Source organism: Stylophora pistillata, chromosome 10 (assembly GCF_964205215.1).
Source record: "Stylophora pistillata chromosome 10, jaStyPist1.2, whole genome shotgun sequence".
NCBI lineage: Eukaryota > Metazoa > Cnidaria > Anthozoa > Scleractinia > Pocilloporidae > Stylophora > Stylophora pistillata.
The window spans coordinates 10,717,230-10,744,277 of NC_142528.1; the positions used below are offsets into that span (position 1 = coordinate 10,717,230).

The 27,048-nt window shown below is 39.0% G+C and overlaps 2 protein-coding genes across 2 annotated transcripts; one reads left to right on the forward strand and one right to left on the reverse strand.

The window, feature by feature from the left end:
- The first annotated feature begins 1,160 nt into the window (after positions 1-1,160).
- On the forward strand, positions 1,161-25,003 carry LOC111321629 (atrial natriuretic peptide receptor 2). The gene is made up of 22 exons (XM_088736910.1): positions 1,161-2,321; positions 4,316-4,622; positions 5,267-5,565; positions 6,505-6,640; positions 6,816-6,911; positions 7,586-7,756; positions 9,791-9,890; positions 10,561-10,675; positions 11,202-11,252; positions 12,012-12,089; positions 12,918-13,022; positions 13,238-13,309; positions 13,502-13,676; positions 14,174-14,323; positions 15,696-15,870; positions 16,281-16,418; positions 17,016-17,139; positions 17,904-17,972; positions 18,384-18,558; positions 18,875-18,973; positions 20,622-20,713; positions 21,204-25,003. Exons 1-22 carry the CDS (start codon positions 1,935-1,937, stop codon positions 21,348-21,350), a joined length of 3,261 nt encoding a protein of 1,086 aa, XP_088593036.1. The 5' UTR covers positions 1,161-1,934; the 3' UTR covers positions 21,351-25,003.
- On the reverse strand, positions 24,245-26,557 carry LOC111321613 (galanin receptor type 1-like). Its single transcript, XM_022924554.2, has one exon. It carries the CDS (start codon positions 26,071-26,073, stop codon positions 25,012-25,014), a length of 1,062 nt encoding a protein of 353 aa, XP_022780289.1. The 5' UTR covers positions 26,074-26,557; the 3' UTR covers positions 24,245-25,011.
- Between the last annotated feature and the right edge of the window lie 491 nt (positions 26,558-27,048).

Sequence of the window (27,048 nt, forward strand, 5' to 3'; positions counted from 1 at the left end):
TTTATTCCCGTTTTTTAGGAGTCATTAAGCCCACTAGAAACTAAAAGCTTTATGTTTGCATTGAAGCTTTGCGAAAACTGAGCCAATAGCTAAATGAAAATTCAATAATATGGTTTAGCAAAATAGCTTGAGAAGCGTCGAGGTGATGACTGCGGATACTGTATGTGGCTTTGTAAGGGCTCCCATTTAATTTATATGACAAACGTCTACGTCACGGTTTGGATTCATTTAGCATTAAAACAGCCGCCAGATTAGGAACATATGCTTCTGTTTGAATAGAGAGCTGAAGCTTAAAAATATATTTAGCGATTTGCTTGAGAAGACAAACAAGTGAGATGCAAAAGTAAACCACGGATCTATAAACCGGCGATAGCTTGGGATGCCAAACATCGAACGGATAGCAAATGATCAGAAAATCTGTTGAACTTTTTCGAGATTCAACAACCGTGACGTAGTACTTATCCTGAAGCCTCATCCCAAAGCAATCGTGGTACAGAAACTTCCAATTTAACGAGACATTTTCCCAGGCGTCAAGCACACGAATTTCCTTAGCGTTATCTTTCAAAGAATTTCAAATGACTCCCGGCGTACGTGGCCCAAGGTGATCATCAACAAACGTCTTCTTTAAACATCAACACAATAAATTACCTAACCGACAGCTAAAATGAAATAACAAACTTATCAGCTAATACCGATTATCGACATATGATAAGAGATTTTATAACCCTATTTGCAGTTTACCGAAAGGGAGAATTACCAATTAGATTACTAATTAGAAGTGTTTCGAGTGACTCAAAATTCCTTCCTCCCGTCGGCTTCTCACCCCCTCCCCGTATCCCGTTGTTTTGTCCCCCCTTCCCGTATCCCGTTGTTTTGTCCCCCGTCCCTGTATCCCGTTGTTTTTCCCCCTCCCCGTATCCTGTTGTTTTGTCCCCCCTCCCCGTATCCCGTTGTTTTGTTCTCCCCAGTATCTCGTTGTTTTGTCCCCCTCCCCGTATTCCGTTGTTTTGTCCCCCTCCCCGTATCCCGTTGTTTTGTCCCCCCTCCGCGTATCCCGATGTTTTGTCCCCCTCCCCGTATCCCGTTGTTTTGTCCCCCCTCCCCGTATCCCGTTGTTTTGTCCTCACTAGCTATCATCAGCTAATATTGGCAGCTTGACAATTGAATTTGGCATGATGATGATTTCAAACGCAAAAAAGAAGTGCTCCACATAGTCTAATAAGTATATAGCAAAAGAAATTTTAAGAGATTTTGAGACCGAAGGCGGGCTATGGTGCTAATAACTTTGAAAGATCTTGGAACTAAATTAAAATTTTTTGAGTCGAGGTTTGAGAGTTATGGAATGATTATCACTTAAATAAACTCATCGAAATTTGCATTCACCCGACTTCCGTTAAGAACTGAGTTGATAGGCTTAGGATGTTCAAGTTTCAAGTTGATCGCGTACAAGTCATTTAAAATTGAGTGCCAAATGATTCCTGGAGATTAATCTGGTATGAGATCTTCGTTTCGTTAAGAGGTACTTTGACTTCTGAATTAAAGAGTAAACAAAAGTAAATATTTCTTGAAGTCCAAACACACAACTGAGTATTCAGAGCAACCATGCATTAACATTCAATGAAAATGTCAAGAGTGAATCTCTTGACCAATGGCGTTTGGATGAATTTCGACGGTTGACAGAGTTGTCGGTTCCCTTGTGTGTAATTTATGCTTCACGGATCAGCCTTAATTCGGATGTCTAATGGAGCTGCACGTCGAAATAACGCGTTTCGTTGGTAAACATTGCGCTTGATGACTGAATAGTTTCTTTAAATTACAAGGATCACTTGTCAGAGTAATGTCGAAGTGCGGTGGAGTTTCCTATAGTAGTATTAACTCAAGTGAGCTCAGAAGTGAAATACTAGGCAGAAGTGATCACAACAGAGCTAACTACAATGGCAACTTGGCAGTTTAATAATATTGTTATACTCATGGTTCTTCTGCACATGGCAGCAATTCAATCGAACAGTCAATCCAACACGGAAAATGTCACAGTTGTGCTGCTTTACCCTTACTCGTCCTGTGAGCAGCTGATTACCACCGATAACCCATTCGCTTCCGCTTTCCTTGTGGCCATCGAGACCATAAACAACAGCAGCACCTTCAACTTTACTTTATCGTATCGTTTGAACGATACGCGATGCAGTGAGCTGGTTGCTATCGAGGCCATGACCGAGCACAAGAATCGCGGAGTTCAAGTTTTTATCGGGCCTGGAAACGAGACCTACTGTGCCACTTCAGCCCGCGTCGCTGCAGCCTGGAATCTTCCCATCATTTCTTACGTAAGTTTTGCTACTTTAAGCCATATAAGGCCGTGAGGGTGCGGTGATTTTCCTGAGGGGAGATTGAGGTATCTACAAGTCTCTAAGGAGTTGACATGCATGCGAAATTTCGCTGCGTTTTTTAGGCCATACAAATTTGTTGTCTGAATTGAAGATGCATGAGATATGAGCCGATGGCTTGGGAAAGAAATACTAAAAAGATAATGATCCACAGAAAATTACCACGATAAATAAAAAAAGATTATACGTATTACGAAATTATTTGCGATGTACAAACAGGGACTATCTTCATTAAACCTTGGGTTAATAATTTTAACCGATGAGCCCTAAAGTTTCCCCGCATCTCCTTTGATCCTCAATTATGTAACGATATTTTTTTCTTAGCTACCTTCTCTTCAATTGCGGAAAGAACACAACTGTGGGATCGGGTTTTCTGCTTTCAGTGTAACAATATCTGCAATTCAATCCTGTCGTCCTCTTTGTATCAGTCTTTCGCAGGAGTAATGTCACCATATAATGTATTGTCTCTTTTTACGCAAATGCATCTCCTACAAACTGCCACTGTCCCATATAACTTTTCCCTTCAAATAAGTAATTAGGGGTTTGGGAAAATAGGCAATTACTTACCTTCAAAACACACCGTCAGTTCTCTGCCGGAATTAGCCGAAAAACTAAATAGACGAAAGACGCTAAGCTAAGTTTTGTCAGAAAGGATGTGTTGTGTATCCAACAAGACTTGCTCAATAACCAATGATGTAATCGGCTCTCAGAAATTCTCTTTAACACTGCATTTAAATTGGCTTTCGTGAGCTGATCCGAACCGCTTAGAGTTATGCCAGAAGTCACTCAAAGGGGATTAATTTTTCTGTCTGCCACAGCGAGCCAGTGTATTATGCCACCTGCAATGCCTCTCTTTCTATCAATTCACTATTTACTGAGCTGAAAAATTATCACAATTTACGCTGTAAAGCTGTCCAAACAACGCACAACCTTAATTTCCTCACAGCTGATAAGTAAGTTTACTCGGCGCTGACAACCTTCAAAAAATGTTTTGTTAAAAGAAAATGGCATTTTTTTTGCACGAGCTCTTACGTTCACGATATTCATTCAAGTCTTAATATAGTCATTTCATGTTCCATCAAATTAAACGTATTGAATGAACAGGTCGAGGTAATCGCACAAAATTTCATGTTGTTAGTTTAAACAAACGTTGGGATAAGTATATGGAACCTAATAACGTTAGTTTATCAGGAAGAACTAAGACAACCTCAGGTTTATTTAACGGTACTATAGTGATTTCTATGACGTGTTTTTTTTTTTATGGTTGCCTAATGAATGATGAAATATTTATATCATTTTTTTTAATACCGGGCTGGGTAATCTGAATATTTTCTCCGATGCATAAAGACTTTAAATAACAGAGGTAACTTTCTAAAGAAACTGTGGTGCTGCGTCGGTGGGGGGTATCACAAGACAAGACAATTTGGTTTGATCCAGGCTGAGTTGATAATGAAGCTGACATTTCGAGCGTCTTGAAATCGCCCAAATACCAGACTTGGTCAATTCAAATATTTTACCGATCCAGTACTGAGCCGGTTTTTTAAATAAAAAGTAGAACCGGAAACGCTTTTACATCTTATTTTGTATGCAAAACAGAAAGACTTTGACGTCATATGTCAAAAACTCAGTCAGGCGTAAAATGATGCGATTTAGAGCAAAAAATGGTGCGATTCGTGAATAAATCGCACCAATTAGAGCCAATCAGATTACAGGGACCACCAGTGATTTCAAAATAGATGTAATAAAAAAGCATTATCGAAACTCGCTGATGTGCTTTGTTACGTGACTGATACGGTAATGTTAATAGATTGAGTACAAGTCAAATGTTTAGCGCCTCAAGGCAAGGTTATTTTCACTCGTTCTTCGAAAATGATCTGTTACAGATAAATGCTTAATTCTTCCGCTAACTGCTTATGACTGACTTTCCATTTTAGTTCTGTAATGAAGACGTTGTCTCCGATAAATCTCTTTACCCAACCTTCGCTCGCACCAGGCCTCCCAACTCGCAGCTAAGCAAAAGTATTTTGGCTGTGCTGAGGAAATTTTCCTGGGCACGAGTGGCCATCATATATTGTGATGGTAGTTGCTTCAGTCAGCAGCGATGGGACAAGACGAAAGAGGACATGAAGACATATTTTGAAGAAAACGACATTGAAGTCACTTACGAGGTTCAAATGCCACAGGAACACCAGCAGGAGAGGTTCGACCAAGTCTTGGAGGAAATCAAAGTAAAGGCTCGCAGTAAGCACACTTCCAACTTTTATTTTAGTTAAAAACGTCTGATATGTTGATCTCCGTCACAGCAGTTGCCTTCTCTGGTCACGCAATGCTTTCTCTGTTCCCCTATCAGCAAGCAGATCAGATGATAACTAGAACTAGGATTGAAAGCAGGGGTCGAGAGGGGAAGTTATTATAGCTGCTGTTGTTAGCGAAATTATGAATACAGCTATGAGGTTCAATAAGTACTGGGGTTGAATTTCAAGATTAGAGAATGGAAGTCAACTCAATAATCCTCGGTCCCAAGCACAGTTAGAAGCGGTTTATGAATGCTCTTTTCTCGAGCTTGCACCATGCAGTCAGGATGTAAATAGAGGGGAGAGAGATCTTGCAGTGACTTTTCAACAAATTCTTTAGCGAAACACCATGTCGATACCGTTGATCTCGATAAGCTTCTCAGTCCTGATCGTGGGAGAAAAATGGACTGACTCATTTATAAAATGTTATTCCACTGCGTGCGGAAACCAAAACTCAATTCGCAAACAGACTCCATTCAAGCAAAACTATAGAGGCTTGTGGTAAAAGGGCTTAACAGCATTTCACCTTTTTTTTTAATTTATTTTTTTTGCCATTAATTTCAATATGTTGTGGCTTAAAATCTCTTCTAGTTGTAGTAATCGCTGCAAATCCTGAATATGCACCTCCATTCATGGTCCGCGCTCAAAAAAAAGGGATGACAAATGGTGATTACGTGTATATCATCAGCACAGCTAACTCTGTGATTGGCCAACAGCATCAGAACACAGAGTACTGGTGGACAGGAATCAGTGGAAAGATCAACAAGGTCGAGGCCGAGAGGGCCTGGCATTCAGTACTTACATTAGTGCCCAGACCTTTCAATGTTACTAAGTACAAAAAGTTCCAGCAGCGTGTGTTAGAAAAGACGAAAGACACAACCCAGGACCAAGTAAGTTTGGGAAGGTGTCGCAAAACAAATCCATTACTCGTTGCAAGATTCTGTTATTTCTCATAACAGAGTTACCTCAGAGATAAAAGCTCATCACGACTCGCGTTTTCTTTTCAAACGCTTAAAAAAAAAAAGAAGAAGAAGAAGGAAAAACCTTAAGAATCCCACTGTTTGATACTATGTAAATAACTCTAAACGTTATCAAGAGATTTGCCAGAGAAAGGACGTCAAAGTTCCGATTGTATGGGAATCTAAAATAATCCAGAATCGTAAACAGTGCTTCAGAAAAATCAATTCAGAGGAAGACCTCTGAGCTTCAAGTTTTGATTTTATAGTATGGCTTTAGCGCTAGAAAAAAGGATTTTAAAAGCCCTCTGAGATGTACAAGGATTGCCCTTACTACAATTGCAAAATCATATTATTGACACAGTGCTACAGTAAATGTCACCCCTCCCCTTAGTAAGTGGTAATATGATAAACAGAAATCTTTTAATTCCGGCCTTTATCAAGTTTCTTAAAATACTACCCTCCTCCTCTCCCCCCCAAACAATGTAACCAGGTGGTTACCATTTTTTAACACCAACACCAGCTCCGGGTAACATTGCATGGGGCAGAGCGGCGGGGGAGATAAATGAAAGTTAAAGGAAAAAAAATTTTTCAAAAAAGGGCTTGAGCGTGCTGTGACCTTTACTACGCATTGTAGGTATTTGACTACATAGTTGAGTTGAATAATTAATGTCTTACGTACATTTTACGTAGTTTTTTAACTTTTATACTTAGTTCACACCCCTACTGAAAACCAGCTTTCTATAACGTTGATGATAGGCTAGCATGTTTAATAAAGTTGATCTATCTAGCTATCTATTTTCCTTCATTGTGACCGAGAGAACCTTCTGTCATTGTAAATTACTCTTTTGACTATTTTTTTTTTAATTACAGGTAGTTCATTATGCGGCGTATTTGTATGACGCCGTGTATTTGTACGCGTTGGCGCTGAATAAGACGATTTCCAACGGACAGAGCCCTAGAGATGGAGTTGCCGTGTTTAAGAATATCAGAAGAACAAATTTTGAAAGTTAGATTTTGCTATTTGTGTCTTAATCTTTTTACACGTGCCTTAATTAAGCTTGATCCTTTAAACACGAATATAGACTGGCTAAGGCCCTGTAATCGACGTCAGCCTTTTTCAGGACTTCCATTGACCTCTATACTTAAAGAAAAAATAAATTTTCTCCTCGTTCTTTAACCAGGTATCACCGGATTTCAATTACATATGGATGAAAATGGAGACGTTGAATTTAACATGACGCTTCTTGAATTTTTCAAAAATGCAAATGATGGGCATGGTAAGAAAAGTAAATTGCTAACCAATAGAGTTCTCTACCAAACACCAGATTCGTGATTGATTGCGGCCTATTGTACTCGATAAAAGACAGTTGAATAATCAGGAATAAGTAATCAAATAAAATAGTTTATTTAAAGCTCAAAACATAACAAAACGACGATGGCCAATACAGGAAAAAAAAAGAGTACGTAGCCCGCGGTCCCCAGCGGTAAAACCACAAAAGGGCAGGAAACAAGTGATATTAGAACAAATCGTTCTTTAACACCTATTGCTTCCAAAATGAAACAATCACAGAACACATTCTCTTCTCGCATTATGAATAACCATGAGTGGTCACGCACTGATTGGTCCCTTTCAGTTTGGTCTGTTTTGTGAAATTCGACTCTCTGATTGGCCAAAAACCAAAGGAACATTCCTTGCAGCTCTTCTTTGCCATTATGAAACTAGCTCACTGAATGATTTTAAACATGGAACAGCCAGATAAATAACTAAAGCTTCAATTGTGGTTTCATCTTTCCCTAGCAGGTTTATATTTTAGCAAGAATGTCAGCTTTAGGTGCAATAAAACAACTTTCTACGCTGACGATCCAATACATTTTAAAGAACCTCATTCAAAAATTGTAAGTTTGCAGCAATAAAACCCTATTTGTTGGTTTCTATTTGCTTTATCGGCAGAAATGAAGACCGTTGGCGAGTTTAAGCTAAACGAGACGAGCGGAAATCAATTTCTTGAGCTTTTTTCCGGGATTAATATCAGCTGGTGCGAGTATGATCAGCGGACTTCTCCTCCAGCAGACAGACCTCCATGTGGATTTGTTGGTGAGCTCTGTCCGACACCTTCACCAAGTAAGTGGCTTGTTTGACTTGTTTGACTCGTTTGACCTATTTTACTTGTTTTTCATGATAGACGTGTGTGACTTGTTCGAATCGTTTCTCCTGTTTTGTTCAGTAATTTTTTTGGCTTTTTTCAATCATTTTACCAGTCAAACTTGTTATAACGAAAATCAGGTTAAAAACACTTATTTAACACTCCAACATAGCAGTTACAAGTTCAAAACCGCGAATAACTAACACCCCAAATGCGCATATCATTATTTGATCATTAGTTGTGCGCTCATATGCAACCTCGTTCCCAGGGCTTTTCCCTTTTTGAATATTTTGGCGGACAAAAAGGGAAAAGCCCTGGGAACGAGGTTGCGCTCATATGGCGTTGATGAGGAGGCAATTGGCTTCTTGTATTCTTACTTGTCTGGTCGCAAGCAAAGAGTGAAGGGGCGGAGTTTTCTCGGATTGGTTACCGGTGTATTGCGGCGTTCCCCAAGTTAGCCTTCTGGGGCCACTCCTATTTAACATGTTTATCGACGATCTAAATTTTTCTATTCAGCTAACCTCTCTGAGGCTCTATCTATGATACTACAGCCTATGTGTCCAACACAGACATTTCTGCATTGGAACTGTCTCTTAACAAAGATCTTAAAAACCTCTCATCCTGGTTTCCTTCAAATTACTTGTTCGTCAACAGCAAGAAAACCCAAGCTATGACCCTGGGTAAACACTCTCATGAACCTGCTCTTTATATTGGCGACACCGTCATCAAAATTGGTGGCTTCCCGAATATCCTTGGTGTTCGTTTGGATGATAAGCTATCTCTTTTAAAGACCACCTATGGACTATTCTAAGGAAGGTCTATGCCAAGATCGGAGCTCTAAGACGTCTTAAAAAGCTTGTCCCAGCTGATATCTCATTAATGCTGTACAAGGCCTATATACTTCCACACCTTGAATATTGTAGTCCATTACTATTAGGAATTAACAAAACCTTGAACAAGAAACTTGAATCTGCAAACTTTTATGCCCTAAAAGTCCTTTTAAATCTTGGAAATAGCTTTGATTATGACTCCATATTGTCTGCTTTAAATGTGCAATTACTGGAACACAGACGATATTACCAATCTCCTGTCCTCCTTTTTAAATGTGTAAAAGTTAATGGGCCTGACTATATTTCTGATTTATTCGAACCTCGTATATTGCGCTACAATTTAAGGAACAGCGATCACAATCTCACTCAACCGTCCTACGATAATCGATATTATCACAATTCCTTCACATATAAGGCTTTGCATACGTGGAATCAGTTTCCCTCTTATATTAAAGGATCAACCGATTTGAGTCAATTTCGCAAGCTTTTAAAAGCCTTTGATCTACCAGTCATAAGAGCCAGTTGTAAAAGTAATTATTAAAAACTGGATCATTGGATAATGCAATTCAAGACTTTTTATTGGCTTAGCCATTATGGTATATCAGCCAATATACCATAATCTACAAATATGGTAAGCGTACGCGCGAGCTTAAAATCAAAAGGGAGCTAAAAAATCCATTTTCTTCTTACAAAATAATAATTTCTTGGGGGCGTTTTTAATAAAACAATTATTCCACTCGCGCTTGTTGGATATGAGATGATTATAGCCAACTCGGCGCTACGCGCCTCGTTGGCTATCTATCACCTCATATCCAACGCGCGCTCGTGGAATAATTGTTAATTATTGTATATCTTAGGATTTACTAGAGTTTCCCAGTTTTCTCATTAATTCACTGGGTCGCGGGTGGGTACAGCTTTCTAAATTATCCTAATGTAGGTGCTTGTATTTTATTTTACTTCTTAATTGTATCGTTTTTAACTTAGTATTTTTTGTCATACGTTTTATACATGAGCCTCTTGCTCTGATGATTAATAAGTTGATTGATTGATTGATTGTGATTAGTTCATGTGCACGTGAGTATTTTCGCTGCTCATGTATATCTACATAGCCCGGTAATTTATGCCTGCATTGTGCCAGCAGTATTTCGTCGCATTTCTTTCACTTTTTTTGTCTTCGGAAAGGTCCTTCAAAGCCAATTATCTCTAAAGCAGGTGCCATAGCTGCTGCTGTAGTTTCATCTCTCATTGTAGCTGGCACCGGGCTGCTGCTCTTCTACTTCAGGTAAAAATCTCAACCGACAAGATTTTTAGGAGTCAAGAACACGGTTAACCTTTAATTCCCAGAAGTTATTAACATGTAATTTCTCCCAAAAAAATCCATAGACCGCTTTCATAAATGGCTGCCGGATTAATATTCTTTTGTTTAAATTCAAATTAGCCCCTCTGGCCTCGTTCTCCAGTATAAAAATTCAAAAGAATACATTATCTCAAGCGAGGCCAAAAGGGCTAATTTAAATTTAAACAAAAGAATATTAATCTGGCAGCCATTTATGAAAGTGGTCAACATGCTGGCTATTCAGCAAACAGGTAATGAGAATACTTAAACTTATCAGGTAGAAATTTTTATCTAGATCTAACATGAAATTCTTGCCATTAATTTAGAAGGAAATGTGTAGCAGTTAGAGGCCGGGGAGAATTGATAATCAGATCTTTAGAGTTCAAGGGTTAACGTTTTGGGCCGCATTAAATAGCTTCCTTAGGCAGGCATCCATCTCAACGATATGCAGTGGATGAGGACATTCTCTTATAACGTCACAGAGAATTAAACGTTGATCGCAGCCTTCCTCTGGGAGTTTTCTCATGCACTTGTACTTTCACACCATCTTCCACTTCTGCTCTCTAGTTGTGATAGTAATATGGTTCATTTTCGCTCTTTAAATTCATCCTAATAGGAAACGCGCCTTTGAAAAAGAACTGGCCAGTCAAATATGGAGGGTGAAATATGAAGACATCGTAATTTGTCCTGCCACGGGTATTGGTGTTTCAAGAATATCAAACATGAGTGAGGTGTGACAGTGTTGTTGTGAATTCTTGCTCAGGTTATGAGCAACTAAAAATTCAGGCTTCGCATATTGTCGTCCATCCTATTTTTCATTTCTGTTAATCTTCTGGAGGATTTTGGTCACGCTAAAGGCTACCTGATTCCCTAACTAAGGCTCTGTTATGTTCTTATGACAGCCCCAACCCCAACCTGGTTGGCAGTTAATTGGCAGTCAATTTTCTACGACTAAATCCTTCTCCACTCCCTCCTGAAATGCGTTCGTACCCTCCCTCAAAAATCCTTCATCACCCCCTCCCCCCGGCGCTAAATAATGACTGGTCCCTCATAAAGTCAAGTAAACTACTTAACCGAAAAAGAAAACAAACAGTTGACTAACCACAAACTCTGTTTGCGGTGAGCTTTTGAAATATTTGACACCGAACTGAGCCCAAAAACGATCCTCACTCTCAACTTAAGTGACCGTGGATCTATCGATCACTAACTATGAAACATAACTGTATATGTTGCTCACTTGCATCTACTCTCTTTTAGATATCAACGGCAAACAGATCTCGGTGCGGTATGACATTGGGAACATATAAGGTATATAAAAGAAAAAATTTAGAGGTCCGCGTCCGACCACCCTACTAGAATTTACTTTGTGTGTTTTAATTTGTTTTCATATTATTTTATCCCATTCATTTGATTGAGGTGGCTTGTTCCGGATTTTCAGCGAGTAAAACGGTACAAAACCCTCGCGAAATAGTTGTAGGTAACGCTAAGCCACAGGAGGCACTTGGGTAATTTCCCGAGTTTCTTAGCGCGAATTTCCAAAAACACTTATGCGGGGAAAAGTAGTACAAGTTGTCTTGTTAGTTTCGAAGTGAAATGGAGCATTTTCTTTAGATTCCTTACGATTAGACCAGTTCATCACCCTCGTCGCTGGACAAAGTTTTACGGTTCTTTCTGTTTCCTGCTAAGGAAATTAAAGAAGTTATATTTCTGCCATCTTTGTTTGGGAATTGGTTTAGATCGAATTTGGATGTATTTATCGTCGAGGGCTCACCGGTAAAAATAGTAAAGCCCGCGGCCCGAGCCTCACTCGTTTTTTCGCTCCAGCGCGCCGTTTTCTATTGCGATCGTTTTTTTTAACTGAACGTCCGGAAGCAGGCAAAAGTTGAAGAGGAGAAGCAATCATCAAGAGAAGTTTCTCGTCAGGCAACCGTTAATCATTTATTTGGGAAGAAACATATTGTTTTCTTTTGTCTATGTTTTTCGGGGGAAGATAACAACGAAGTCAGTCTACTTTCTGCAAATGTTATATCTGAAAGTAAAATGGCAGTCTCGACACTTCCTTCCTAGGGACATCCAGTGGTCATAAAAAGCATTGAGAAAAATCATATTGACTTAAGAAGAACTGTGCTCCTTGAACTAAAACAGGTCAGTACACTTAATCGATACAATCTCACATGATGACTTTCGGAAGTCTGCGAAGCTAGTTACTTTTGTTGAGGGTTTTACAGCTCGCTCGGCCGAATTAACGAGAGGTGCCAAGACTCTGTACTCTTCTTCTTTTATTCTCTTCTCGAGAGCTACTACAGCGACGCTCTATGCATCTAATGCTCTGTGCATCTGATGCTCTATGCATCTAATGATCTAGCGAGACGTACTAACGCTTTAAGTAGGAAAACCGTAGACATGTTTGGGTTAGCTGACCGTGAGAGTTTCCACAGTGTATCCATCTATTTTGCAAAAAGGGGGAAACTGGGTGGCCCTCACTGAAGCACTTTCTGCGCACAGGAATCGCGCACTCAAACAGGAACTTCAGTGTGGGTAGAACTCAAGGTCAGCTTTACCAGCGCAAACACGACCAACTATGAAACTAATTATTCTCAACCATAACAAGCGATTAAAATGTCGAACACAGCAATAAGGAAATCCGCGAGCTGAGCCAAAAAAATACAAATCTACCAAAACAACACGTAGGCGCAAAAGGCAAGGCTCAACAAAACAAAGCTAAACTGAAAAAAACATCAAAATAACGACTTCTAATTTACTTCACAATACTTTGTGCTGTGCGAGATTTAAGCAGCGACGCCGCGAACGGGGTGGGACGTAGGAACAGCGGCACCTCCGCGGCGTCTTTACGACCACACCGATTCATTTTATCGATCCCACATAAAATAGCTCTTTAATTGATAGTTAAATAGGTTTAAAAAGTACAACACAGAAGATCGTTAACAATAATGTGCCGTAATCCCATAACAGATTCGTGAAGTCCATCACCCGAATTTGACCAAGTTTTTTGGCGCCTGTGTGGACGCTCCCAACATCTGCATTCTCACAGAATACTGCTCTAGAGGAACTTTGCAGGTGATATGTGACAAATGGATATCAATATGATAAGCTAAATTATTCACGCATTTTTATTGGTTTTTACTCGTGATCTGTTGGAGGACAAACGTATAGATGGCGTCAGCACCAACAAAATTGTGCTGTTTTATCATATAAAACAAATAGCTTCCATTTTGCCGTGGATCTGCTCTGTGAAAATTGTACTGAAATATCTCATTGCTCTTTTATCATAGGAGATCAATTTAAACGAGGAAATAAAGTTAGACAGCATATTTATCCATAGTTTTATCCTGGAAATTACAACGGTAAGATAAAGCAATTTCTAACCAAAAGCTATCTTTTCTCTATCGTACTTGTTTTTTTATACGTTGGTCTATTTTTGTATCGGTGCAATCACTGACTAATTGTTCCTCCATGTTGCTGACTGTATTATGTTTACTTCCATTATCATCATTACAATCATTATCATTACTCTTATAATTATTACTGTTACCCAGGGGATGGAATATCTTCACAGCGCTGATATCAAATTTCATGGACATCTCACGTCCTCTAACTGCGTGGTAGATAGCCGCTGGATTTTAAAGATCACCGACCACGGGCTTAGGGAATTTAAAGCACGCAACGAACGTCTCAGCGTGAGAAGTTGCAGTTATGTGAAAGACTACTCTAGTACGGTTTGAAAACAGATCTCCTTACTTCGTTGATTTCTTGTGTGCCGATCACCGTAAAGATTAGAATTCAAAGAAAGCAGGGTCAAACATTAAGGCCGAACCCGTGGTGTTTAAGTATTTCATACATACAGCGATTACGCTGAGACATTTTTTGAGATCTTTAAGTTTTCTTCTTTTGTCAAGAATGTTAAGAGAAGAAAAGAGAAAACTCCTCCATAATGATATGACACTACGAATAAAACTGATAAGTTTGAATCACTCTTTCTTTTTCACATGATTTTAACGGTCGGTGTGAAACTTCACGAGGATTAATGCCTACTCAATAATATTAAAACTGGACTAATGTAAGACCCGTGAAATGTAATCTATGATCGCGTGGCCCACCTATTTTATGCCCCCGTTCCTTCTTTGTTCTCGCCCTTTACGGAAATGAACTCATCGAGTATGTAGGTTGCCTATAGCAAAGAAGAAAAAAAATGGTTCATTATTTCATAGAGCTGTTGTGGACTGCTCCTGAACTTTTACGCCAGAAACATAGCCCGTACAGGGGTACTCCACAAGGAGATGTTTATAGCTTTGGAATCATAGTACATGAACTGGAAACCAGACACCTGCCATTTCACGACTGCCACCTCGAGGTAGAGGGTAAGGAAAGACAATCGTCTGGGATGCCACAAAGTAGATTTCCAAAAGCTTCCAGTAGAGATTGCAATGAGCTTCATGTCTAACCATAAAAATCAAGGCCTACCGAGCACATTAAATATACGCTACAAATTGAAAGAGCACAAGGGTAAACGACACATATGAGCATACGTAACACAAGCATGTATAACAAAAATTTCAGTTGTGTATGAATGCAGCAAGAATGGGTCTCTCTAATACATGCGTAGAATTCTTTTTTGTGCAGAAAATAGGGGTTCGGTTCTATTCGGGAATGCACTCTGTAGAGTTATTGGCCGATGCTGTTGAAACCTCAGTTAACCCGCATTAGACTACGTAAGGATTATTCATACCACCATTTTGTACAAAATATGTATGTGTAATCAAATGGCGACGAGTGAACATAGAAAATAATTTCACTTGCGCGCGTTTTGTCCGCGCGTTTTGTCAAAATTCTTATAATTTCCCGAGCCTAAAGGCTCGGGAAATTATCAGAATTTTGACAAAACGCAAGTGAAATTATTTCGTAATTTCACGAGAAAACCATTTGATTACCTTTTAATATCGTGGGTGACAAATTACTTTCGCAACCGTAATTGTTTTTACTGGTTTATTCTATCGAAAACCGAGAACATGAAGAAGAATATATAGTTTTCGTTTAAAGTATACATTATTGTTAAAGTTCGTAATTTTCTGAGTTTCTTCAGAAAAAAAATACCTTTTGAATTCTTCGTGCCTGTTAATAATTTTCGACCGCTTCTTTTAATTTCGTAACTTCTTCAAGGGTCACCGTCTTAAATCTCGACGCCATCTTGGCTCTGATCGAGATACAAGAGATGTTACCATGGCAATTTTGTAATTTCACATGTGAAATTAAAAATTAACGCTGAAATTTCGCGCCAAAATTAAGAAGTAATTTGTCACCTATGATATTAACAACAAAACCCCCTCCCTATCGACACAAACTCCTTTTGCAATCTTACTTTAACATGTTAAGCTTAGGAAATGCCCGAAGAAAGGTCGTTTTGAAAATTAGTGTTTTGAGCATAAGCCGTAGTTTATTTTGGCCCAATAAGGTTTCTTCACCATGCCATCAACTTAGTCCGGCGGCTTCTCAGTTATTTATCATTTTTCTCCTTAGATCAAAAGTCCGTTATATCCACGCCTTATTTTAGACTAAACCCATTTCTTGTAACGAGATACCACTACCCGTCAGTCAGTGGATGTACTTATGCTCCTGGCTTGAGTCTCGGTCAATCTCAAACAAATCTGGGTCATTTATCTTTTGTTAGTCTAAGTAGAATAGAATGGACGGAATAATTTTGAAACAATGCATGCACTACCGTGTTCGTTACAGAAATTGTTGGTCGCGTTTTGGCCAGTACCAATCCTCCTTTCCGCCCTCCACTCACGGCCAATGTGGCTAAAGAAGATCTTCACCTCTTGATGAAAATGTGCTGGAACGAGAATCCGGAGGAAAGGCCTGAATTTTGGGAGATAAGGAAGCTATTGAAGAAAATCCACGGGAGAAGGTGAGAGTCAATTTTTTTCTTCTTTTAACAACTGTTCATGGCTTACAACAGATATAACTTGTGACATGGGAAAGTATATTATGCATCATTAAAGAATTTGGATAAGACTCCTTAGACTTCTTTCCGGGAAAGATGAGCCCCCTAAAATTTGCCTTGCTTCCGACGTGTGGCTTGGACGCTCAGTTGGTGGTAGCGCCCAACTATTATCTGGGAGGCCTGGGTTCGAATTACATCGAAGCCCGAATTTTTTCCGGCTTCTTTTCTGCAGTTGCTTAATTTCAATCTACGTGCGAGAATCTATTCTTTATTTACATGTTACAGTGTCATGTCTGATTTACTAATGACACACTTACCTCTTCGTTTAGAGGCTTAGACCCATTTCGATGATCATTACTTTCGTTCTCGTTTAGGAACAACCTTGTAGATAAAATAATTTACATGCTGGAAGAACATTCACTCAACCTGGAAAAGCTCGTTGAAAAAAGAACTGAACAGTGGATTGAAGAAAAGAAGAGGACAGATGAACTGCTTCACAACATGCTTCCGAAGTAAATATCATCTTTGCTATTTATATTTACATAAATTTTTGAACACTTCTTTCATTTGGCTGGGCTTAAAAATTTCTAGAGAGTGCGTTGTTAATTTTGAAAATAAAACAATTAGGAAATTAGGAGTAAATGAAGGAGTTTGTAAATATATCAATATAAGGCAGTTTTATTTGCCCTTTGTCCCTCTTGCTCGGTAACATTTGGGAATAAACGTGAAAGTAGCTACAAATGACATGTATTAAGGAAAAACCATGTGCGCCTGAACCAAAACATTGACTTCGTATTTCGATGTTGCGTCGTCAAAATCAAGGTGACGAAATATCTAAAATGAAGAAGGTACAGGATTCAGTGAAATCTCAGTGAGTCTCCCCATGGACTCTCTCCCTCACCACTGTGGCCATGTATTCTGAAGCAGTAAGAACAACCTGGAAGGGTCCTTCTAGGGAAAGTTTTAGTTTAGTAACCCTATTTAACTGAGCATTTCCAGGAATTTGCGACAATTCGATTGGTTCTTTCTCAACAAGCTCCAATGCACCCCTCAAATCATAGATACCATTAAAACTCAATGATGTTGCTTTCATTTGAATTTCTCAAAAGGAGTGTCGCTGATCAGTTAAAAAGTGGAAGACCGGTAGAGGCTGAAAGTTTTGACGAAGTAACATTATTCTTTAGCGACATCGTGGGATTCACTGCGCTTTCCTCAGAGAGTACCCCTTTAGAGGTGAACTCTACTACAACCCTGTTAATATTTGGAAATCCTCCTTACTTTTTAACCGGAGAAATCTCATCGATGCTAAACAAACTTTTTGTCGCATATCACTTAGGACGAAATTCCCTACTCTGCTTTCCATCAAATAAACGTCACACTCTGAGCATTTTCCTATAGGGGCTTCCAATCAATTTTAGTATCTGAGAAACTGCGCACCCACCCCTCCCCTCCCTCCCAACATCAGCCCAAACTTGTTATCAGTTGACGGTCGTCAAGTCAGGGGAGGGGTAAGTGCACAGTTGCGCAGATAATCGATCCAGGGTTTCTATCTCGTACGCACTACATTCTAGCATACGCTCTAGGTTTATTTTACAGAGATGAGCCAGCTTTCGTCGCAAACATTTTAACCCAAATTACTTTATCCTAAGCGCCGAGTCCTTGAGAATGGACTGAATGGAAATGGGAATTTAGCGGTGGACACTCCATCAGGTGGCTTTTCAGGTCGAATTGGAATTTACAGTCTCCAGAGAACAGACATTATTTGTCGCGGGGGGGAGGGGGGCTCAGAAGATTTGGGGATCACACGGTTTTTAAGGGGGAACGGGGACTAGAGATAATCCTCCCCCCCACCCTGGTGATAAATAATAACAGGTCCCTTACACATCGTGGTATTCATACTTGTGACTGACAATTACTCGAGACATTCTGCATATTTGACGAACAATAAACAGTCAGCTGATTTCCCTCATATTTTTTTCCGGTTTCTTTCCTAGTAGATTGTGACCTTGTTAAATGACTTGTATACCACATTTGACGCAATAATCCATGGATATGACGTGTATAAGGTACAAAATAAATTAAGACATTCATAAGTTTATCTAAAGTTTAACCAAAGTGAACAACATGTCGGCTCTCAGAGGGTGTTTTACAGAGAAACTTCTCTCTTTTTTAAGTTTATTTTCCACATCTTTACTTTTAGTTATGACCAATGTTCGCGTTTTCTGCCTCGACTGATAAATGCCGCTAGGTGGCCGCATCGTCCTTTGACTGATAGTCCACCATTTGCCCATACACTCATGGGCAAATGGTGGACGATGAACTGACCAATCAGAGCGCACACTTCACTTTGGTTATGTTATAAATATATACATACATACATACATACATACATACATACAAACATACATACATACATACGTACGTACATACATACAGGTCAAAGTTTCAACCCGCCATTTATATTGCCTCTTCTTAAGGTGGAGACTATTGGTGACGCTTACATGGTTGTCTCTGGTCTACCAATCAGAAATGGCCATCAACACTCCCTAGAGATAGCTGACATGGCACTTCATCTACTACAATCTGTGCAGACATTTAAAATAAAGCACCGTCCGGAAGAGAAGCTCAAGCTCAGAATTGGCATCCACAGTGGTAAGGAACCAGTCATTTTTTATCACTTGAGGAATTTGGGGAGGGATCACATTGTTTTCAGGGAGCACGGAATGTATATCAGTCGTAGCCAACGGAGGGGGGGGGCTATGGAAAAATGACTGGCAGTTTACTGCTAATGATCATAAGAACATGTCAGAGCCTCAGGGGGGAACAGGTATCTTGGGTCAGGGGAGGGGTAGGCATGTGCAGTCGCTCGGATACTGACAATGATCCAAAAAATTCGAGCCTGCTCCATGAGCCTGGTTTAGTTAAAAGCAAACAGGAGGCATCAAATTTTATTGATTTTTCATTTTAGGTCCCGTTTGCGCTGGCGTTGTTGGCTTGAAAATGCCTCGTTATTGTCTGTTTGGCGATACAGTGAACACTGCCTCCAGAATGGAGTCAAATGGAGAAGGTGAGTGATCAATGTATGATTTCTCTCGCGATATCAACACGTTTGCAATTGGACGAGTGAAGAGGACGTGTCAAACATTTCACCAAGAGCAATGTCCTCTTGAGTGAGGGAGCAGTAATCTTTAATGAGGATGCCAACGTCACCAAGTGGTTTCCAGAAGGGTCCTCAAAAGAATACTAAGTTTAGATTAAGAACTAGTCAAACATACAAAAATTTAAAAGATTAAAAAAGTATAAACAATCATCAAGCATCAAATATAACTAGTCAAAAATACAAGAATGTAAAAGATAAAGGAATATACAAAGGATAAAAAGCAAAGAATGTCGTTAAGAATCAAAGATAACTTTGGACAGGCCACGCTTAAAAGTAGGCGGTGACTCTGCATTCCTTAATGAGGTGTCTAACCCGTTCCATATATCAGCGCTAAAATTCACTGACGACCAATGAATGACCCCATCTTCTTGTGGCACTGGATTTGCAAATGTCATTTCTCGATCTTGTGTGTAACTATGAAAATCACCATTGAATGTGACAGGGATAGAGTGACAGAAATGGTTGTTAATGAATTTATACATGAAAATAGCATGAAGTTCCTTTCTACGTCGCAATAATGGCTTTCAGCCAAATCTCTTTAGCAAATAAAAATCTTTTCAGCGTTCGCGAGGTCTGCAAAAGTGATTTTCTTTTCCAGAGTAGATATTAAAATGTCATATTCTTTACACGTGTGCCGAAAAAATGAAGAAAGCTACGCGGATTGCACTGGCTTTTGTTTACTTCTCTCTCCGATTCTCCGATTCTTCTCTCTCCGAGTACTAAGGTCTTTAAGAGAAGTTTAATCAATGAACTGATTTGTAACATGAACGATCTTTGATGATAATTGTTGTTTGCATATAGTAATTAAGTAATATATAAGTAATATGAAAGTATATAGTTATTAAGTTATTTATTTAGTTTTACTATTTTTAATATTGATGCTGAAAAGCCCTTTTCAGGGATGCTCAATAAAGTGTATGTATGTATGTATGTATTGGTCATAAAAAAAATCTCAACCAATAAGATGCACAATTTAGTCGATCGCAACTGATTAGTGACTCGCGCTTTCCCACACTTAACACCGGCTGCACGATGCATTTATTTTTAGTTTCTTCCTCTTTTTATTCCTGTGGCGCATTGGTTCGTTCTGATTAGCTTTTATGATTACTTTGGTTTTAGTGTCAGAGCAATTTTCAATCGACTGATCGAAAGTAATCCGGGATCGCTTTGTTTTTGTTTTATTTCGCTGTGACTGGTCCAAATAACTCGCGCCACTCTCTTAACCAATCAGATCCAAAACTAAAACCAATCACTACTTGGTCGCCCACATTTTCCCGCGCTTTGGGCTGATTGGTTTTACTTTGAGTTCTCATTGGCCCATAAAAGGTATTTTCCTTTCCTCTGATTGGCTGTCGGGAAGCAGTGGACAAGAAAACCCACCCAGTAGAATGTCCATTGCTAAACTATTTATTATTTATTTACTTAATTACACTCAATCGAACATCGCTCCGAGACACTCAGGGGCGAAATACTTTCCAATTCATAGACAGGTTCCTCCTAGTTTTTGTTTAACTTAAACGTTAACTTAAGTCATTTAACTTTGTGAACATATCAGCTTTAAAGATCCACATCAGCGCAGCCACCAAAGAGTTTTTGGAGACATTTGGAGATTATAACATGACCGAACGAGGATCAATTGTAGTCAAGGTTTGTGGACTAAATTTATCATTTTTACAAGTTCAAACTGTAAAATTCGTTACTCCCGAAGGCAAAGGCGTTTTATTTCATTTTTCGGCTTTGGGATACTCGCATGTATCAATGATAAGCGTAGGTAGGTAGGTATAGGTAGGTATGCGCATGTAAGCATCTCACCAGAACCCTTTGATCTAATGCTTAACATTAACGGCACCACACTTTTCTCATGGGTAATGTCGTTCACGACACATCTTTCAATAGAGCTTGGTATCCTGACAGACTTTTGAAATGATCTATGAAAAGCGAAATCAATTTCATCGAGCTGATTAACTTTCTTCCGTAAATGAAACCTTGCACTATAGCTGCTTTTTATTGGTACGCCGAAATTAAACAAAACTCACGCGAGCAAGCTGCTCTTTCAAAAGATGCATTCATATTTCTATCTCATACCTCCTCGAATTTCGTTCTTTTCTTTTTCATAGTCATGTTTTCTTACTTGTAGGGTAAAGGAAAACTGGTCACATATTGGTTAAACGGAAAAGTCAGTCACGCGCATTCACCAAAAGCTATTGCAAGATCACGATCAGAAACTGGTCAATTCTCTTCATCTGGAATAGAAGTGGAGCTGGCCCGAACACCTGACCCATGAAAAGGCGGGTCTGAGACGTGAAGGAATTTTTTTCTCTATTAACTACGGTCTTAATTAAAATATGAGGCGCGCTATTCACCTTAGCAGTAAATCAATCGAGCAAAAAGAGTTTAAATGCCGGCCTCCCTTCTCAATTGCAAGTTCCACAAGATCAGTGCCGAACTGGAAAAACCTTGCAGTGCGATCCAGCAGTTAGTTTGGAACGCAATAAAACCCCCATGTTATTCCAGCTGCATGGAATCTTGAGTCCTTGACTCACTTGTCGTTGTGCCCAAGCCGACAAAAACAGATTTTTTTGCTTTTGGAAATCACCTATATTGCATCGTCCATCATGGCTAGTTTTCCATCATCTAAAGCTCTTAATTACATAAATCATTTTAAACTTTCCTGTTAGGATTTTGAGCTCATTTTATACTGATTGATTTCCTTCCTTACAAACACCAAGTAACATTGACAAAAAATTAAGACCTTTTAAAAGGCTAAGTACCTCTTTGCTCTTATTAATGAAAGACAAAGTTGTTACCTAATGCTACCTTTTAAGATTACTTCCCGCCTTCGCGGGTGTCCTTCGGGAAAAAATTCGTACGCGCGCTAGTTTGGAGAAAACCCTAACAAGCTATACATCAAAAGAAAGTTTAATTCACCGAATCAAAATATGGCGTTCAATTTGAATTATCATTGTTTTTGACTTACTAGCCTCGTCTTCATGTGGAAAACACGAAAGGATTATCACATGTGTGAGGGGTTAAGGGAGTATCAGGAACCGGTAAGGCGTGAAACGACCAAGGGTCCTTATCGGGTATCGGATCTCGCTGTACGAGCAAAATGGCTGCACAGTCTTATTCACAAGACATCAATCAATAAAAGTGTGTCAGGCTTTTCCGATATTCTGATTGGTTGTCTGGATATCCGTATCCAAAGTTAGAGTAGCGTAAAAAATGCGAGACGTGTTGCGTAAATGGACACCAAGTGAAAAATATTTCAAATATCAAAATTTCCTGACACACACTTTCGCTCGTCATTATCCCTGGAATGTTTTGGGAAAATTTCACGAAAATGGGTCAAATCTATATACCCTATAAATTCGCTCAGAGTGGATGCATTCTTCTCAAAATCAAATGCGATATTTTAGTTCTTAAAGGTTTGTAAACTCCAAGCGCCACACCAAGAGATTATCTTTCCTCTTGACACTGCAAACCAATGGAAAGACGGGACCTCCTGGGGTCAAAGAAAATGCATCAAGATTTTCCCGGCAAGAGTATCGCATAGCAGTCACGTTTTTTTATCTCGCTCTGTTGAACGTTGAGTAATGGGCAAAATTGGCAAAGAAAAAACCCGCGGCAAAAAAGGTAAAGCTGGAGAAACTGCTGAAAAGCAAAGCAGCTAGTCGACAGACAGCTTAAGTAACACCTTATCGCGAGTTCCCTCTGTTTATTCATACGATTCGAGGCGATTGGCTCTATTCTGTAGCAAGACCGGTACACTGTACTTGCTTATTGAAAGGAAACTTCGTTTTTAACCTTATGTACGGCAAATATAGATTTGATGGCGACTTCTTTAGATACAATGAATATATGAAGATCATATATTTTGAACTGCGGTATTAGATACGTATAATGCACGATCCTCGCAGTAGATAGCGCTATTTATGCAATAGCGAAAATCAGACCTGAAAAAATCAGGCCTGTACGGGATTCGAACCACTGACCTCTGCGATACTAGTGCAGCGCTCTACCAATTGAGCTAACAAACCAACTGGGAGCAGGCCGTTAAGTTGATTCGTAATAAACCCGTGAAAGTGATAAATGAGATACAATGAATATATGAAGTTCATATATTTTGAACTGCTTGTATCGCAGAGCTCAGTGGTTCGAATCCCGTACAGGCCTGATTTTTTTCAGGTCTGATTTTTCGCTATTGCTTAAATAGCGCTATCTACTGCGAGGATCGTGCATCATACGTATCTAATACCGCAGTTCAAAATATATGAACTTCATATATTTCATTGTATCTGATTTATCACTTTCACGGGTTTATTACGAATCAACTTAACGGCCTGCTCCCAGTTGGCTTGTTAGCTCAATTGGTAGAGCGCTGCACTAGTATCGCAGAGGTCAGTGGTTCGAATCCCGTACAGGCCTGATTTTTTTCAGGTCTGATTTTTGCTATTGCTTAAATAGCACTATCTACTGCGAGGATCGTGCATCATACGTATCTAATACCGCAGTTCAAAATATATGAACTTCATATATTTCATTGTATCTGATTTATTAACTTTTATTTGAAAATACGTTTTCCTGAATAAGTCGGACGCTTTTTGAGATTTTTAAATTTTTCTTTTTGTAAACGTAAGGTAAAATGTCTAACTTCAATCTAGTCCAATAAGAGAAAAAACGAATTTTTCGGCTTCTGAAGGTGGGAAGTAACCTGAAACTTAAGGTGAGCTAAAATGGTCATATGATTTATCGTCATGTTCAAGTTGTGTTATTAGGGACTTTAAGCAAACCATGACGGCTACGGCAATGAGAACGTGGAAAAACAATAGATCTAATTGACAGAACAATAGCCCAACACGTGCGTTTTAAAACTTTGTACATTTCTTAGCCGTCCTTTGCAAAACAACAACGTGAAATCACCCAAATTTGCGTCGTCTGCGAACCGAAACCGCGGCGGCAAATTATTTTAATTTACATTTGGAACTCAACGCTACTTTTATGCGTTAAGTTGAGTTTGAAGTCTGGCGACCTATGAGACGGTAAACACATGCAGCCATTTTCGAAATTCTAACTAAAAGTAGAAACTCATTTTTAATCGACGTCTTCCGTGGCGTTGCCGTCCTGACTGCTTAAAGTCCCTGCTTTCTGATTAGATTTGCCATAGAATTAACGAGAGAATTCTTCAAGCATTAATTTCCCCCTTTATCTATCTTAACTTTCCAAAAGTTGGTTGCTTTTTTTAAATAAGTGAACCGAAATTTATCAGCTCTAAATGGACTCAGGTTTTTGGCAAAAAAAATATACAAATCTGCCAACCGACATAAACATGATAAGCGTTGAAATAATATTTCAAGCCAATATGAGTTTTTATCACCTGTTATCCCCAAATGCAAGGTGATCTAGACACCTTTTTGTATTATCCTTTTGTTATTCTTGCTATTTCTAATGAAAAATGTTTGATCCAAAAGACACATTGCTCTCTTCATAGATAAAACTGACATTCCGAAAGTTATCTGTACCTTACGATGTGTCTTTTAGAAATTTTGTCTACACTCCTCGCTCTCTGAATATTAATGCATTATTTATAATATAAAGCGCTTTCACCAGATTCTCGAATGTCCTAGAGCGCTTTTATAAGAATTGGGATTTAAAAAAGATGTATAATGCAAAGCTAAAAGACAGAATGCTTTAAACATTGAAATTAATGAAAAACCTTTTAAAAGTTAGAAATTTTTTTTCATGATACTTTCGAAAGATGGCAAGCAATACACAGCCGAGGCGCAAAAATGTAGAAGTAGCGATTCCCACGAATGTGAAGGTTGTAATTTTTTTTTTTATTTTTTTTTTTTTTTGGGCATTTTTTTTAAGAAAAGGCTTTTCACCCGTCGTTATCTAGTAAATAAAAATCGGCTTTGAATAAAATTTTACAACGTTCAACCGTTTTTTTACGATTCTTTATGAAATAAATTTTTCATTCCCCTGCGAAAGTCCCTACTTGCAACTGAATAGATAACTGGATTGACCGCAGAGTTCAACATGACGAAAACCGAGATTGTGTACAACAGATTTTGGTAATAGTCTTGTGCCCCCACTGCAGGCCAAAACACGATGATCAATCGGAGAACGTTCAGAGGAAGCATTGTAACCGCAAACACCAGAACCATAGGTGTGAGAATTTTCTTTGCCCGCTTGTTTTGACGAAGGCGCGCATTTTTCGTCGAAGAGCGACAATCCTTTTCTTGCACTGCTTCATTATCACGTGTCATATTTTTGATCAATGTGTTACTTCGACGGATTGTACGCGAGATCGCCAGATAAGTCCATGAGATCACAGCTAGGGGTAACAAATATGAGAAAACTGTCAGCAAAATCATGCACGCTTGTGCTAGCAACAGCGATGACCATCTAGGACCGCACCATCTCCCGGATGTTTTCTGATATTCTACCACAAAGTAAAGTGGTAAAGAAAGTGCTAGAAAAGAAACAACCCACACAGAGACAACAACGTACTTGGCCCTGCAATTGTTCCAACTATGTCTACGCGGTGTTATTATCTTTCGATATCGGTCGAAGGCAATAACTGCTATGCACCAAACCGATGCCCCGTGAAACATTTCGGGAATCGGATACAAGTAGAGACAAGCAAACTTCCCAAAAGGCCAATCATAAGGCATTCTCTCTTTGATAGCCACGAGTGGGGCTGAAAGCAAGAAGATTCCTAGGTCCGCAACAGAAAGATTTTGTACAAAAATATCGGTCGTTGATTTTTTCCTTTTCATCTCTCGAATGACGGTGAAAACCATTACATTACCGAAAGTTCCCAGTAAAGCAATGATCAACTGAAAACCTATTTGTAACTTTGTGATGAGAAGTGAACCAAGATCTTCATTCGATTCTTTCGTCAGAGAAGCGCTTCTATTGAAACTGGATGAGTTCCATAGCCATGTTAGGTTGTCGAAACTTCCAATATTTTCTGTGCAATTATCCATAAACTCATCAATTGGCATTCCTACGTCTTCTTCTCTTTTTTTTTTTTTTTTAACCAAGCCCTTAGCTTTAACTAGTGTTGCGTTTTTCACGCGCGCTTAAACCTCTCTTGATTTCTTGTTACCATGAACTGGGACTGATATAGCTAATTTTCAATGAAGAACTCTTAAGGTTTTGCCCAATAAATTCGGCACACTACTGAGAGATCTTTCAAGATTAAGACTTCTTAAGACTTCAAGGCCTCCTTTTTTCCTTTTTTCGATGCTTTTCTTAATTGAAACCCCTGCAGTGCATGCTGTAAACAGATGGAGTGAAATACGTAATGGGAAGCTTTGCTATAGGCCGTAATTAAAAATAATCTCAAAATGAAAAGCCCCTCAAAGCTCTAGTTATCATTCAATTTCATTATTTTCGTGTAAACTGTTCGCCCAACTCTAAACAAACAAAGTGCATGCAGCGAAGTGTCGAAAGAGAACGCCTGATGTTGTGATACACCCTACTTCGTTGCTTTGTCCGTTTGATGATTTAAAGCAATGTTTTATACATTTTAAAATCGATTAAAAGTTTGTTTGGAAGCGAAGAATAGAAGGTTTATTTTATGTGGAAGACAAGCCCTATCTTTTGATAAGCGTAATACATCGGCTACATGTCAGTGACTAAAGAAAAATCTTTTAAATGAAATGTCCAGGTAAACGTTATCATTAGAACGAGTCGATCGGTCTGATTCTAGTAAAATTTTCACCATTTCATTCATCAATACTGAATTAGATAGTCTGTTCTGTTTGTATTAAGATATTTGACAGCCTTAATTCTACTGTCTGGGCCTATCTGAATCGCTTTGCATCGCATCCTAAATAATCGTCTTAAACCAAAAACAGCTAGTAAAAGCTGGTTAAAGCTTAACTATGAAAATACATAACACAGTGCAAAAAAACTGCTATTTCTGCCTATGTTAATGGAACGGCGGTTAAAGATGCAAACAGACATTAAGTTAC